The 13,394-nt window shown below is 56.6% G+C and overlaps 2 protein-coding genes across 8 annotated transcripts in view; one reads left to right on the forward strand and one right to left on the reverse strand.

Moving 5' to 3' along the window:
• The window catches only part of CFAP99 (cilia and flagella associated protein 99), a 41,094-nt gene extending 32,715 nt beyond the window's left edge, over nt 1-8,379 (reverse strand). The window contains exon 1 of one of the 5 annotated variants that reach the window (XM_053217706.1): nt 8,119-8,379. The gene's annotated coding sequence lies outside the window, so the exon portion shown is untranslated. The remainder of the gene's footprint in view (nt 1-8,118) is intronic. The other 4 variants (XM_053217705.1, XM_027067025.2, XM_053217707.1 and 1 more) reach the window with 4 other exon arrangements.
• A 331-nt stretch (nt 8,380-8,710) lies between these two features.
• The window catches only part of ZFYVE28 (zinc finger FYVE-type containing 28), a 117,003-nt gene continuing 112,319 nt past the window's right edge, over nt 8,711-13,394 (forward strand). Inside the window, exon 1 of one of the 3 annotated variants that reach the window (XM_053217712.1) lies at nt 8,711-8,968. In XM_053217712.1, coding sequence (XP_053073687.1) covers nt 8,930-8,968 — 39 coding nt within the window. In that variant the 5' untranslated portion in view covers nt 8,711-8,929. Of the gene's footprint in view, nt 8,969-9,874; nt 10,234-13,394 lie in introns of those variants that run through there. The other 2 variants (XM_053217711.1, XM_053217713.1) reach the window with 2 other exon arrangements.

Consider the following 13,394-nt stretch of genomic DNA (forward strand, 5'->3'; position numbering starts at 1 on the left):
GCCCTGAGGAGCCCACCCCAGGCCCCCACCCACCCACAGATCCTGGAGGCTCCCAGGCTTCCCCATGTGGCCCCAAGCCCCACAACTGTGCATGGCTGGGGAGGACGCCTGGGAGGGGTAAGCCTCTGAGCATATCTCAGCCTAGCTGGGGTTCAGTGACTGTTTATACAGAAGGTCTTGCCCAGAGGGGTAGGTGACCTAATCCCAAATGGTTGGGGCAAGAAGAATCCTCAGGTCACCAGGTTCAACACTCCCATTTTATTTATTTATTTAAAATAAAAAAAAATGTTTATTTTGAGAGAGAAAGAAAGAGTGTGAGCAAGGGAGGGTCTGAGAGAGAGAGAGAGAGAGAGAGAGAGAGAATCCCAAGCAGGCTCTGCACTGTCAGCACAGAGCTCGACATGGGGCTTGAACTCATGAACCGTGAGACCACGACCCAAGCTGAAACCAAGAGTTGGACGCTCAACTGACTGAGCCACTCAGGTGTCCCTCAATGCCCCCATTTTAAAGGTGGGGGACCCAACACCCAGAAAGAATGCACAGTTGGTAAGTGGCCAGATCTCGTATGGGCATTGAACTTTCCAGAAACATACTAGCTCCAGGAGACCAGCTTGCCCAGAGCCTCTGTCTGGGAGACCTTGGAAGAGCTGCTTGGGTTGGGGCTGGGACCCTGGGAACTGGTTCTAATAGGTAAGCCCCAAATTGCTTAGAGGGGGGTGGCCAGGCCCATCAGAGGCTCCCTCTCCATGCCCCCGTCTTGTTCCATGCTACTCGAGGGGTGTCTCTGGGCCACCCCACTGCTGGTCTTCTTGGGCACCAGCTGTTGGCAAAGCCAGGCTGCTAGCATCCTGGGGACAATGCAAGCACCTCTCCTGAACCCCCAACAAGTTGGAATGGATCCAGATAGCAGTCCCCAGACCTAGACCTCCCAGAATGGAGACTGAGTGAAAAAGATAAAAGCTGTATACACTGTCACTGGGGTCCCCAGCAAGATGGGCTGTCCCAGCCAGTCCAGCCCATCGGTTGAGTCCCCTCACTGCCTTCAAGAGCGTGAGGGCTAAATGCCACCAGATGCTTCAGAGAGCCTCTGACACACAACTGTGAAGCAGAGGCAAGAGGAGAAGCAGAAGCAGACAGCGGTTAAAACCCAGAAAACGTGCCTCTATCACCTCGGAGAGATAAGAGAGATGTGGTATCCAAGGAACAAGAACAGTGGAGGAAGACAGAGTCTTGGAAATTAAAATATGGCAGCAGAACTAAAAATACAAATAGAAGAGGTGGAAGGTATAGTTGAGAAAATCTCCCAAGAGAGCATAAAAAGATGAAAACACAAAGTAGGAGAAAAATACCCAGAAAACCAGGGAACCACTCCAAAAGGCCCAAATGCCCACGAGCAAAGAGAAGAGAGGAGTCACGGGAGAGAACGTCCCAGGGCTGAAGGATGGGTGGGTCTCCCTGTGGACGGGGCTCTTGAGAGCCTTGAATGCTTTTGTCACCGAGGGAGACAGCAGGTGGCATAGGAGGGGACAGGGGTGCGGACCAGCCTCCTCCCCCAGCAGGGAATCCATCTCCAACCTGGAGGACAGTGCGAGCAGAAAGACTAGGCCCTGCACCCCGCCCTGCGGAGGGAGCCCAGAAAGGGGCAGACAAGGGACTGGGAAGCAGGGGCATTTCCAGGAAGGTGACAGCAGGAGGCAGGCCAGGGGCACCAGAACAGGGGAGCCCTCACCTGGCGCAGCATCCCGAGCGGGTTTGAGCTGAGAGCTCTGGGAAAGAGGCTTTGACTCCTGCCCTCCTCTGCTGGCTGCACACCTGGGCCCCCGCACCGCCCGGCCCTGAGGCCTGACTCGGGGTCGCTCAGGCGCCCAGCCCTAGCGGTGCAGGGACAGAAGCGGCACGAGCTTCTCTCATATGCGACCAGAAGACGGACCTCTTGGAACAGGGAAATGCACTGAAACCGGCTCGAAGCCCTGATGCCGGATGCCGGCCCTGAAGAACAAGCCTCAGGAGAGTCCGGGTTCGGAGACCAGTCAGTGGTTCCATGAAACGAGAGCACACTGCAGGGGGCAATGGCTGAGACCCACAGAGGACTATAGCGGGGGCTGAGTCCCTATTTCTACATCGGTTCTTGCCCCAAAGTGGGCATGACCATCAGTACTGAGTGAGCTAGCTGCTGGCAGGACCTGGCTGCGGTCACTGCCCCAGGGGCCACCTAGAGTCAGGTGGGCTCAGGCCCAGGAGAAAGGAGCTGGGGACCTGCATGCAGGCACTGAAAACAGTGTGCTCATCCATCTGTCTCTATCTTCACCGGGACCACCTACACCGAGCCCAAACTTTGGCCTTTGCAGGTGCAGGGGTCGGAAGGACGGGTGGTGACGTGGGGCCAGCACGTGCCCCCCTTTTGACGTGCGGCCAGGTGGCGGCATCGCTGACTGTGAACACACACTGAGCTACTCGTTTCTTCCAGGTCCGCCCCTCAGCAGTGGGACAGGCCACCTGGAGAGCAGGCCACACAGCACCTTTGGGAACAGAAGCAGTCCCCATCTGTGGCTCGAGGGCAGGGGGCTGGCCGGCTTGGCCCCTCCTCTCTCATCTGCTAGGGGCAGGCCGGCTGGACCGTGGGAGCAGGTCCTGACCCTCGGACACAGGCAAGGTGAGGTGAGGGCCGCAGCGAGGAGGACGGCACCTGAGACAGAGGTGCAGGAGGGGTACAGACGAGGCCTCGCGAGGCTGTGGATGCCGTGCAGTCCTCCTGGCCCGAGTCCCAGGTCTGCTGGGCAGCGGAGGACAAGTGACTTAACGTATCCGAAGGCAGGAAGTCATGACCCCTACAGTCAGGGCCCTGACCTGGCCGCCTCCTCTGGGTGGGTTGCCCTGCTCTGATGTCCCACCCCTGGCGATGGCATTGCTGACCACACAGAGGGACACTCGAGGTGTCTCTGGGCCAAAAGGTAGCATTGAGGGGTGTGCAATCAGTTCTTTTTTCTTGCTGTGGGAGTCTGTATTGCTAGGAACTCCTCCCTGGGGCCTGGCTTGCAGACTGAGTGAATGTCCCTGGAGGAAATATTGGCTCTGGGAGAAGTTCTGGAAAAGATCTATTTCCATAGTTTGCAATCTTTTCCCTAGCGAGATCTGACTTTTCTCAGCCTCATGCAGCTAATGGACAAAGGGACATTTTAAAGGCTGCAGAAAGTGGTGGCCACCCCCCCCCCCAACACTAACCACCCCTCCTCTGGCATTAGAGGCCTCGCTGCATGGGATGGAGCTTGGAAGTCTTGAGGCCACAGGCTGCCTGTGGCCCCTCTGGATGAGTCCTTGTACTTGGTTATTTGTGTTCATGCAAACCCTTTGCCCTGGGCCCCACATCTGAGAGGCTGTGGGACGTTTGCAGGTGAGGATCACCCAGTCCGGCTGCACCAAGTGGCCACAGACCCACTCACCAGGTCTCCCAGGCCTGGCCCTCCGCCTTACCCCCCCGGCACAGCCACTGTCCTCCCGGGCAGGTGTTCCAGTGTGGGGGAAAGGCGGGAGGACCCTTTCGGCCTGAGCATCTGGCAGGTGGGACAGATGGCAGTGCCACTCTCTGAGGCGAGGGAGGTTTGGAGGAGAGTGGCCTCAGGTCAGGGGAGTGTCCTTCCACTAACAGCCATCATTAACAAATCCCCCCAACTCTTGGGGTACCCAGCACGTCCTTCCCCTTCGCAGCCTGGGCTCACAGGCCCTGGGGTCCTCCTCCTGCTTCCCGTCCTGTACCCCAGCTCTGTCCTCCCAGGATTCTCACTGGCTCTCAAGCCCCTTCATGTGGATCTCCTGAACCTTGAACACGCCTTTCCTCTCTCCGGTGAGCTCCTACGCGTCCCTTAACACCTGATGCAAATGTCAGCACCTGTGGAGCCTGCCTCCTCCTCCCTTAGCTCTTCCCTTCTCCGTGCCTCCTCTGAACTCCTCCAAACCTATGTGACGCACTGCACCGTGAGCACCTGATGCAGGACCCTCCTGTGCCACTTCTGCGTCCACAAGCTGGTCTCCAGCAAGTGCCGCACAGGCGTCTGCGGAGTCAATGACAGGATGCAAACTGCAGAACAGTCAAGCTGAAAATGTCAGCACAGAGCCCAACACAGGGCTCAAACCCACGAACCATGAGACCATAACCTGAGCTCAACCGATTGAGCCCCCCAGGTGCCCCTGTATTGGTGATCTTTTTTAAATCAAGCCTTTGCTTCCACAGATCCTATAGTTCAACAAGCTCGGTTTCATTGTTTCGTTTAATTGGAGAATAATGCATACCCACGAGATATTTACTAAGCAAGTGAAGGTGGGACAGAACAAGCCCCACGCTGAGTTGGGGGGCTGAGGTGGGGGGGGTCAGGCTCCCCATCCCAAGGGAGCACTTCCTGCCTGTGGGAGCCTGAGCCCCAGGCTGGTTCTGCAACCCTCCAAACACCCACTCTGCCAGATTCCCGGTAACATCTCAGGATGAGCCATAACTGGGGGAAAGAGACACCATGTCAACATAGTAAAGCAAAATAGCATTTACACATTCTGGAGCTCACAAGGAAATGAGCACAACTAGTAAAAAGTCTATTTTTACAGAAACAACGTTGAGGATGCAGTCTTTTCGCCCCTCCCCCAACAGGCACTTGGGGGCACTGCCCCGGGATGGGGTTTGGCCCTTGGCCCTACCTTTCTGCATCTGCTCTGAACACAGCTCTGCCTGGAGGAACCAGATACCGGCAGGAAAAGGGTTCCCTCCGGCACCTGCTGTGGGTGGTGAGTGTGGGCGGTCTGCACGTGTTTAGTGGGAGATGTTCCTCAGGCAGGATGACTTCCCTGCCCTCCCTCCTGTCCCGGAGCTGGAACATTCGGAAGAAAGGATGCTCCAAGAGGCCCTCTGGTGATGGCTCAAAGTCGAAGAAGAGCCAGAGAGGCAGCCAAGCCCTGTCCCCAATGCAGAGCGGGCCTGGACAGAACTGGAGGCAACAAATGGCTGAGCCAGGTGGAGGATGCAGAGGGGAGTCTGTGAGGGGCTGTGCGGAGGAGCGGGGTCCCTGGGGAGCCCAGCTGGCTGGAACCATTAGTCCCTGCCAGTCTGGCTCACTACCAGGCCTGAGGGCCCCTGGGGCAGAGGAGACACAGAGCAGCTGCGCCAGGAGGGTGGAAATCAGGAAAAGAGACACTTGAGTCCTGAATTCTTACTGAAATTAGCCTGTGAGCTTAGTGGACACAATGACGTTTTTGGGTAGGAGACAGGTGGTAAAGTCTTCTGATTCTGATATCTTGGCACCTCAGCTTTGTTCTAATGGGGTAAAACCAGATACATGGGAAGTGGTATTTAATTCCCAAGATTTAACTCCACGAATCAAGACCTGACTGTCTCAAATTTAAGGAAACTTTAAAGGTGGGCTGGACCAAAGCTTCTCTTTTCTTAGCAAATCCTTTATAGACAGAAATGAGATGACAGGAGATTTAAATTCCATCAGACACAAACCAGCTCAACACCCTCAACCACTAGAGAGGCTTCATTTACACAGATACAAAATGTGTGTTAATTAACATAAATTCTTTTCTTGGCTTTTAATTCCGAGTAAAAATCTCCTAAGGATTTTTGCCAAGTCATGCTCTGACGGATTGTGCTTAAAGTATAGACCCACACAGCAGGTTTTGCTGGTTGCTTTTTAATCTCCACTCTCCCTTTCCTCCTGAATAACAAAACACTGAGTTTTACTTGGGTTTATTGCCGCCTAACTGAGAGATGACATTCCCTGGCCTCCCCAACAGCGAGACATACCCTGAAGTACAAGGATGTGAGACTTCTGCAAAGTCTCTCTGAAAGGGAGAGGCTTATACTCTTCTTCTCTTTTCCTTCCTGCTGGCTGGACTCAGGAAGTGATGGCAGGAACTTAGGCAGCCATCCTGGCCTGTGAGGAAACATGTTAAAGGTGGCAGAAGAGAAAGCTAGAAGAGTCCGCGTCCCTGATGACTTTTTGTGGCTGTTATACCTTCCAGGACTGGCTCCCCATTGACCTCCTTTTTATTATTATTATTATTTTTTTAATGTTTATTTATTTTTGAGACAGAGAGAGACAGAGCATGAACGGGGGAGGGGCAGAGAGAGAGGGAGACACAGAATCTGAAGCAGGCTCCAGGCTCTGAGCTGTCAGCACAGAGCCTGATGCGGGTCTCGAACCCACGAGCCGTGAGATCATGACCTGAGCCGAAGTCGGACGTCCAACCGACTGAGCCACCCAGGCGCCCCTCCCATTGACCTCCTTTATGGAAACATAAATAACCTTGCTTTGGCCTCTCTGGTCTTTGGATTTTTCATTACATATAGCTGAACCTAATCTTAATTGATACACCCACTTGTCCGAGGTCAGCCTTCCTCCTGTGCACAGTTTCAAACTGGGGAGGATAGGAAGAAAGCCTCTGCACAAGCAACGACAGCCCTAGCCTTGGAGTCAACGAAGGACAGAACCGTGGAGAAGAGTCCACTGTCTACAGTGAGTTCTTATGCTAGAAGCACTGGCTGGGGAGGAGCAGGTCTTATGTGTGAAGATTGAGAGTCCATTTGGACACATTGAGTTTGTGGGGATTTGTTAGACATCCATTGGCAAAGACTGGGTAAAGGGGTCTGCAGTCCCAGGGTGATGTTCAGGCTGGACATGTAAGTTTTGGAAACGCCAGGAGAAAATGGGTGTTTACCAGACCATGTGACTGCAGGAAATCACCCAAGGAAGGAGTGGACAGAAGAGTTTCCAAGGTCTGGGGCACCAGGGTGGCTTAGCCAGTTAAGCGTCCAACTTTGGCTCAAGTCATGATCTCATGGCTTGTGAGTTTAAACCCGGCCTTGGGCTCTGTGCCTACAGCTCAGAGCCTGGAGCCTGCTTCTGATTCTGTGTCTTTCCTCTCTCTTTGCCTCCCTCCTCCCTCTCTCTCTCTCTAACATAAATAAACATTAAAAAAAAATAAGAAGAAGAATTTCTAAGGACTGAGTCCCAGGGCTTTAGTGTCAGGAGGTTGGGAAGCAGAGGAGGCCCCTGCCCAGAAGACTGAGAAGGAGCAACCACTGGGGTGGCAGGGAGTGTGATCTGTTCCAGCCAACTGAGGACGCTGAGTCCGGGAGGAGAGCACTCAGCTGAGTTGCCTGCTGCTAACGGTTCAAGGAAGAGATGGGGCTGAGCTCCAATCATTGGATTTAACAACATCAGGGTCAAGGATGGCTTTGATGAAGAACTTGGGAGAGGGAGTTGGGTGAAAGCCCGATCAGAGCTGGCTCAGGAGAGAAAAGGCGAAAGGAACTGGAGATAGGAGGCAATGGGGACGGGGTGGGGTCTGTGTGCTGGCAACCTAAGGGAGCAGAGTGGGTGGCAGCTAGAGGGGAGTGGGCAAGATTAGCCAGGCACTCAGAAGAGAACATGGCCCACCACCAGCACACACGGAAGCCTCAGAAGCTGCCTCTGGGGAGACTCACACGGACTTCCGCGGACCACTCTAGTCGAGAACCACCCGAGCCCTGAGACCCGGGGCCAACGAGTCTCAGAGAATGAATTCTCTACCAAGGGAGAAGTTACTTCTACTCCCCGCACCCCAAATCTGCACATCTCAGAACACTCAGAGAAGCGGTGGTGGGTGGGGACAGGGAAAGCTCCAAGCTGTTGCGGGAGCGCCAACTGTGATCTGGATCCTCTTCCTACAGATAAGAACACAGCAGCCTCCTTGTGCCTCAGTTTCTTCAGCTGTCAGTGGGAATTTAAAGTGCCGTGTACTCAACACATGTTTTTAGCTCTCTGCTTGCCACATAAACAGGTTCTCAGATTTTGGTGATTATCTTAATGGACCCAAATTAGGGCACCATTGGGGGCAATAGTGAATATGGGTGAATATCTTTTTAAAAAGCACCGTTTATTGTGGCGATAAAAAAAAAAAAAAAAAAAAAAAAAGCACCGTTCACTTTAATCAAGGAGCTGGGAAGAAGACCAAAATTAGCGAAAGTAAGAAGATGGGAAGCAGGAGATGAGGACTGACCGTGGGAAGTTGTTAGAGAGAGGTGCTGATGCTGAGGAAATGCGCCTCGCCCTCCTCCCTGTCGGGTTCCACCTGCTCCCTTCCCCCTCCTACCTGTGTGCTGGCTTCACAGGAGCTCCTGCCGCCAAACCTTCCGTCCCACCTCCACCCGCCGCCACAGCAGATGCCAGGGCCAGCGGGTGCGGCGGGTCTCGCGAATCGCAGCAGGTCCCCCACTTCACTTCTTCTGTTCAGCCGGGACCTCTGCCACCACTCGGACAGGGGGAGCTCGCGCCGGGGTGCAGTTTGGGCGTCGTCACCTAGCAACCGGAGCCACGCACCGGCGCCGCCGGCGGGAAGACTACAAGCTCCAGAATGCACAGCGCCCGCTGTGCGGCCAAGGACGCCGCGCCCAGGGCCCCGCCTCCCCCCAATGCCCGTCGGGACTTGTAGTTTTTCGCCCTCACCGGGAGCGCCGGGTCGCCCTCCGGCGGGGAGCGCGCCTCGGGTGGGGCGCGGCACGGCGCCGCGGGATTGGGCCGCCTCGGCTGCTGGCGGCGGGCAGGGGGCTCGCGGCGCGTCGGCGCATGTGCGGCGCGCGGCGCGGTGGCCGGCGAGGCGCGGGGTGTCAGTGAGCCGCGAGGAGCCGGCGCCCGCGTGCCCGCGTCCGCCCGTGCGCCCGTCCGCCTGCAGCGGGGCTGCGGGTCCTCCCTGCGCGCCGCTCGCGGAGCAGCTCCGGCCGCGCACCTGCCCCGCGCACCTGTCCGCCGCCCTCCGCCCGCCCCGCGCCCGGCTCCGCTCACGCCAGCCGCCCAGGGACCGCGCGGGCCCCGGCCCGGCCCTGCCCCCGCGTCCGCCCCGCGCCGCAGCGGGGCCGGGCGCAGCGCTGCGGAGGCGAGGGCCGCGGGGCCGGGCCGGCGCGGCGATGATGAACAGGTTCCGAAAGTGGCTGTACAAACCCAAGGTGAGCGCCCGTCCCTCTCTGCCCAGGCAGACCCCTCTCTCGCCGGCCGCCGACACCTCCGCTCCGCTCGGCGACACGCGCGCACGGTGCCGGGACCCCTGCGGCGGGTCCCGCCTCCCCCACCCCTTCCTAAGCCAGGTCCAAGACTGACCCTCCTGCCGCCGCGCTCCGGCCGGGGCGCGCTTTCCCTCCTCTGCCCGCGGCCAGGGCGCGTCCCGCTCCCTGCTCATCCCCGTCCTGCTTGGGCGCCGCGCTCGCACCTCGGGGTCCCCGACCCGCAGCCCGAAGCCGACCCCCTCCTACTTCTCCTGCGTCCCGGAAGGACCTTTTCATCCCTGCTGCCTGAACCGGGGTGGTGGTGGGGGACCCCCTCATTCCTCTTCGGCCCGTCCCCGTTATCCTGTGCCCGGACTGTACTCCCCAGCCTCGCCCTGCGCTCCGGAGGAGACCCTCGCCCCACCTCTACCAGGTTCTGGAGCGGACCCCCACTTTCCTCTCCCCGGGTCCCGGGCTGACCCCTCCTACCCTGTGTGCAGAGCGGATCCCCATCGCACGGCCCCGGCCCTGCCTTACCGAACCAGCACTGACCCGCACCTCGGCCGGGTCCTTGGCCCGCGCCCACCCGCGTGCTCCCCAATCCAGGACGGGTGCACCCCTCGCCCGTGGGGTCGGCGGCTGGCGGCTGCGCCAGTCGCACTGCGGGCGCTGCGTCCCGCCGGCGGTCCGGGCTCGTGTCCGCTGTGGACAGCGCGGGGCCGGGGGGGCCGCGGTACGGGGCGCGGGGCCCAGAGTCCTGGGGGCGCCTTTGGGGTCCGGGGCTACAAGCTGCCGGCCGGCGCAGCAGGCAGGCGGAGGCGCTGGGGTCTTGGCTGAGGGCGATGACGCTGGGGTGGGGTCACCGAGGCGACCAGGGGACATCGTGGCCGCAGTGTCACTGACGACCCAGGGAACCCACTGCTCCCCGCGAGGCTGGACCGCTTTTCTGGATTGGGCTTCCCCGCCCTCCCTCCCCCACGTGGGTGGTCTCTCAGGGTGGGGGTTTCTTTAAATCCGTGCCCTCCTGGTGCGCCTGTTCCCGGGAGGCAGCAGATCTGTTTGGGGAGACCGGGGTCTAGGGGACGAGCCCAGGGACCTGAAAGCTTGTGCTTCGTGGTGTTTGGGGTCGGAGATTTCTCCGGAGTGTTGGGCTGAAGGATTAGCATGCCTGTGGTGCTCCTTGCTCCGCCTTGGCCTTCCCCAGAGAGGATTCGGTTCTTCGGCGTCAGGTACAGCCACTGGCCTCCCAACCTTGTCCTGTAGCAGCTCCTTATCCGTGGTGGTGGGGGTGGTGGTGGCTTGGTGGGACCCTGGTGCTTCCTGGCTCCCTGTGGTTTGGGACCTCCCCCGTCATTTTCTACCTACCTGCGCTCCTCACTCACTGCAGTCTCCCCTAAGGCCAGTTTCAGCCCTCCTGCTGTCCTGCGGGGGGGTTGTCAGGGGGAGGTGACAGCCACTGCATAGGATATCTGTACAAGGAATGGCTTTGTGTGTGTGTGACTTTTGTCTCCGGTTAAGGAAAAATCAAGTCCTCTCGTCAAAAGGTCATATCTAGGGTGGACAGCAGTGTTGTTGTTTCAAGGTATATGCCAGCAGAGGCTGGCAGGGAAATGTATCACAGGTCAGGTAACATTCTGGTGTTTCCAAAAACACTTTTGTCAGAAGTCCAGGTTCCAGCCGTGGCTCCGGAGTCGGCCTTGATTCCAGGATCACCTAACTGTGTTGTCTTATTGGAAGGGGAGGAAGAGCAGTGGTGCACTCTCTGTTTCATTAATAGCTGCACCGTTTCAGCTGAGGGGAAAGTCTTCAAAAGCGGAAAACAATACTGCCCTTGAGGTTGTGCCCCGGAATGGAGAATGGTACCCCTAAGTTTCCCTCTCCAGCAGGCAGCTGCCCTACTAAGACAAGCTCCAGGGGCCGACGGGGGCTGGGTGGAGGGCAGGTGTTAACCAGTCACAAAGGTGCCGCGGAGAAGGGAGGGCTGGTGCTTCGTGTCAGGTCATGTCTGATATTTGTCCCTGAGCCTTGGACTTGAGACACACGTCCATCTGAGATCTTTGCGTCTGGCCTTGGCGTGGTGCCCTGCAGTCAGCTTGAGCTTGGGCGGTCTCTTGTTTGGGATCTGTCTCTGGAGTTAAATATCTTGATTGTTTGAAGAGTTGGAGCATATTAGGTCACCCCAGTAGCTTTTCATTTTTCAAACCAAAGCTCAGACTTTTGTCTTGGATTATGAATTGAATTTTCTGGTTCCCTTACCTTTCTAATTTAATCCATTGGGGACAAGTGAGCACAGAGTCAGTGCTGGGAAGATTCCAGGCTGAGGACAAGAGGTGTGAGAGTTGGCTGTGGGGGAATGTGTCTGGGGGAGAGTGTTGCCTGCAGTTACGATTTTTTCCCCCCACTTTTGTATTTAGATAGATACACAATTCAAACTGCATTCTTGATTTAATCCCTGCTTTGGTCTAAAACTGAACACCAAGCTTCTTGTTCATTACAGTGCAGTGGAAAATATTGTGAAGCCAAAAATATTCATTGTTCTCGCAGTTCTAAAAAGGATTCAGAAGTGCTTGAAAACATTCTGACACTTAAAATTTTTGATATCTGAATCATTAATAACTACCTCAGTTGGGTTTAAAAAAAAAGCCTCGATGTATAATATAGTAGTTTAACATTAAAATGACATTACCCATCTCTCATATTTCCATTTATTTTCTTTAAGACCATCTTTTAAACACTATAATTTCTCTTCATGTGAAGTGTTCAGGATTTGTCAGTATTATCTGGACTGTGAAAGCTGGATGGGAAAGGAATGTGTGGGAAAGCTTATCAGCCTGCCCTTTGTGATGTTGGTGACAAGCTTTTTTGACTTTTGTTTAGGAATGTCCTTCCAAGAAAGAGTGAACTTTAAGAAGGCGAAACCTTTTGGAACAATTGGTATCTCCATTTGAAACGACAGTGTTAATACTTGTGTTTCTTGCTGGGTTATAGCTTTCTTGTTGACGCCTGGTCACTGTGCTAAATAAAGGGTGAAATCCTGGCATAGTGGAAGGGGGCCCCAGACCAGGCCCAGCCAGGATAGCTCAGCCGTCATTAAAGAGCATCCTAGTGATGGTACAGGTCAAATTCGTGTTTTCCATCTTTGAGGAAGAATTGACGGTGGGTAGGTGATACTGTCCAGCTGGATGGGGGTTACCATGCTCCGCCCTGCACTCCATGAAGCGCTCTCTCGTCCGTACCCCCAAACGACTCCTGGGATGTGGGTCATTAACATTCCTTGTGAATACAGTGCTTTAGTGACTGATGTTTATCTGGGAACTGTCAGTACCCTGGGTTCAGGTCAGAGATGACGTAGCCTTCTCAGAAGCCCGGGTAATGTGATGGGCATGTGTGCTTTTTGTAAGAAGGACCCTTTGAGCTTTGTGAAGTCTGCCCGAGCGTACATCCAGATAGGGTGTTTGCAACTTAACCCAGCCTCAGTGGACCAGGGCGTCTAGAGCCCTGTCCACAGTCCCTCCTGGTTTCCGGAGGGAACCCAGGCCCCCTGGTCATGGGCGTGGAGCTGGCCCTCTGTTCCTTGACCACCTGGCGGGGCGCAGGACCCTGGACATGCCGTAGCAGGGAGGAGTCCTTCAGGTATTGAACCAGCAGGTCACAGGGCCATGGGAAGGGCCTGGGTTTGTGTCTGCACGGCCCCCAAAGTGCAGAGACGTTGCATAGCCCATCATCCTTTCGGGACTCCCCGACAGAGACCTGGAGAAATCCAGCCAGGGCATCGGCAGACCCCAGGGCTGTGGGAGGGCTTACAGCGGAAGCTGGTGAGATGGGTAGTCTTCCCTCAACCTGGGTCCTGCTGCTCTTGGGTCTGGGAGGGCAGTGTCAGCACGTGCCTCGATTTCCCTGCTCTGCCTGCCTGGGGAGCGAGCTGCCGACCTCGCATGCCACGTTGGATCCTGGTGCCAGGCACAGACACTGTTTCAGGAGCTTGGGGTTTTAATGTGAACTTCCAGCCGGGCTGCATTTTCCGCTGATAAACTCGGAGTGTCCGGCTACAGCTGAGGCCATCCTTGGAGGAACACATTCCTCCCCGAGGTGAGCTACTGGAAAGCCAGTGTTCCGGAAAGCCTGGCCATGCAGGCTGTGCCGGGGCTGAGCTCCCTCTGCCAGCAGGTGCCTGGCACAGAGGGGGCTCGCGGAGTCCTGGGAAGGATGCTCGGCAGTGCTGAGTCACAGCAGGCTGGGCTGGCCCACACACCCATCTCTGTCATCCCAGGATTCAGAAGGCACGGGCCCTCCTCCCTGCTGCCCCATCTGGCCGCCCCTCCGGAGAGCTTTCCTTCGGATGCCTCAGCACTTGGAGGCTCTGGGCAAACGGGAGGGCCTGAGAGGTGCC

Source organism: Acinonyx jubatus, chromosome B1, assembly GCF_027475565.1.
Source record: "Acinonyx jubatus isolate Ajub_Pintada_27869175 chromosome B1, VMU_Ajub_asm_v1.0, whole genome shotgun sequence".
NCBI classification, from domain to species: domain Eukaryota; kingdom Metazoa; phylum Chordata; class Mammalia; order Carnivora; family Felidae; genus Acinonyx; species Acinonyx jubatus.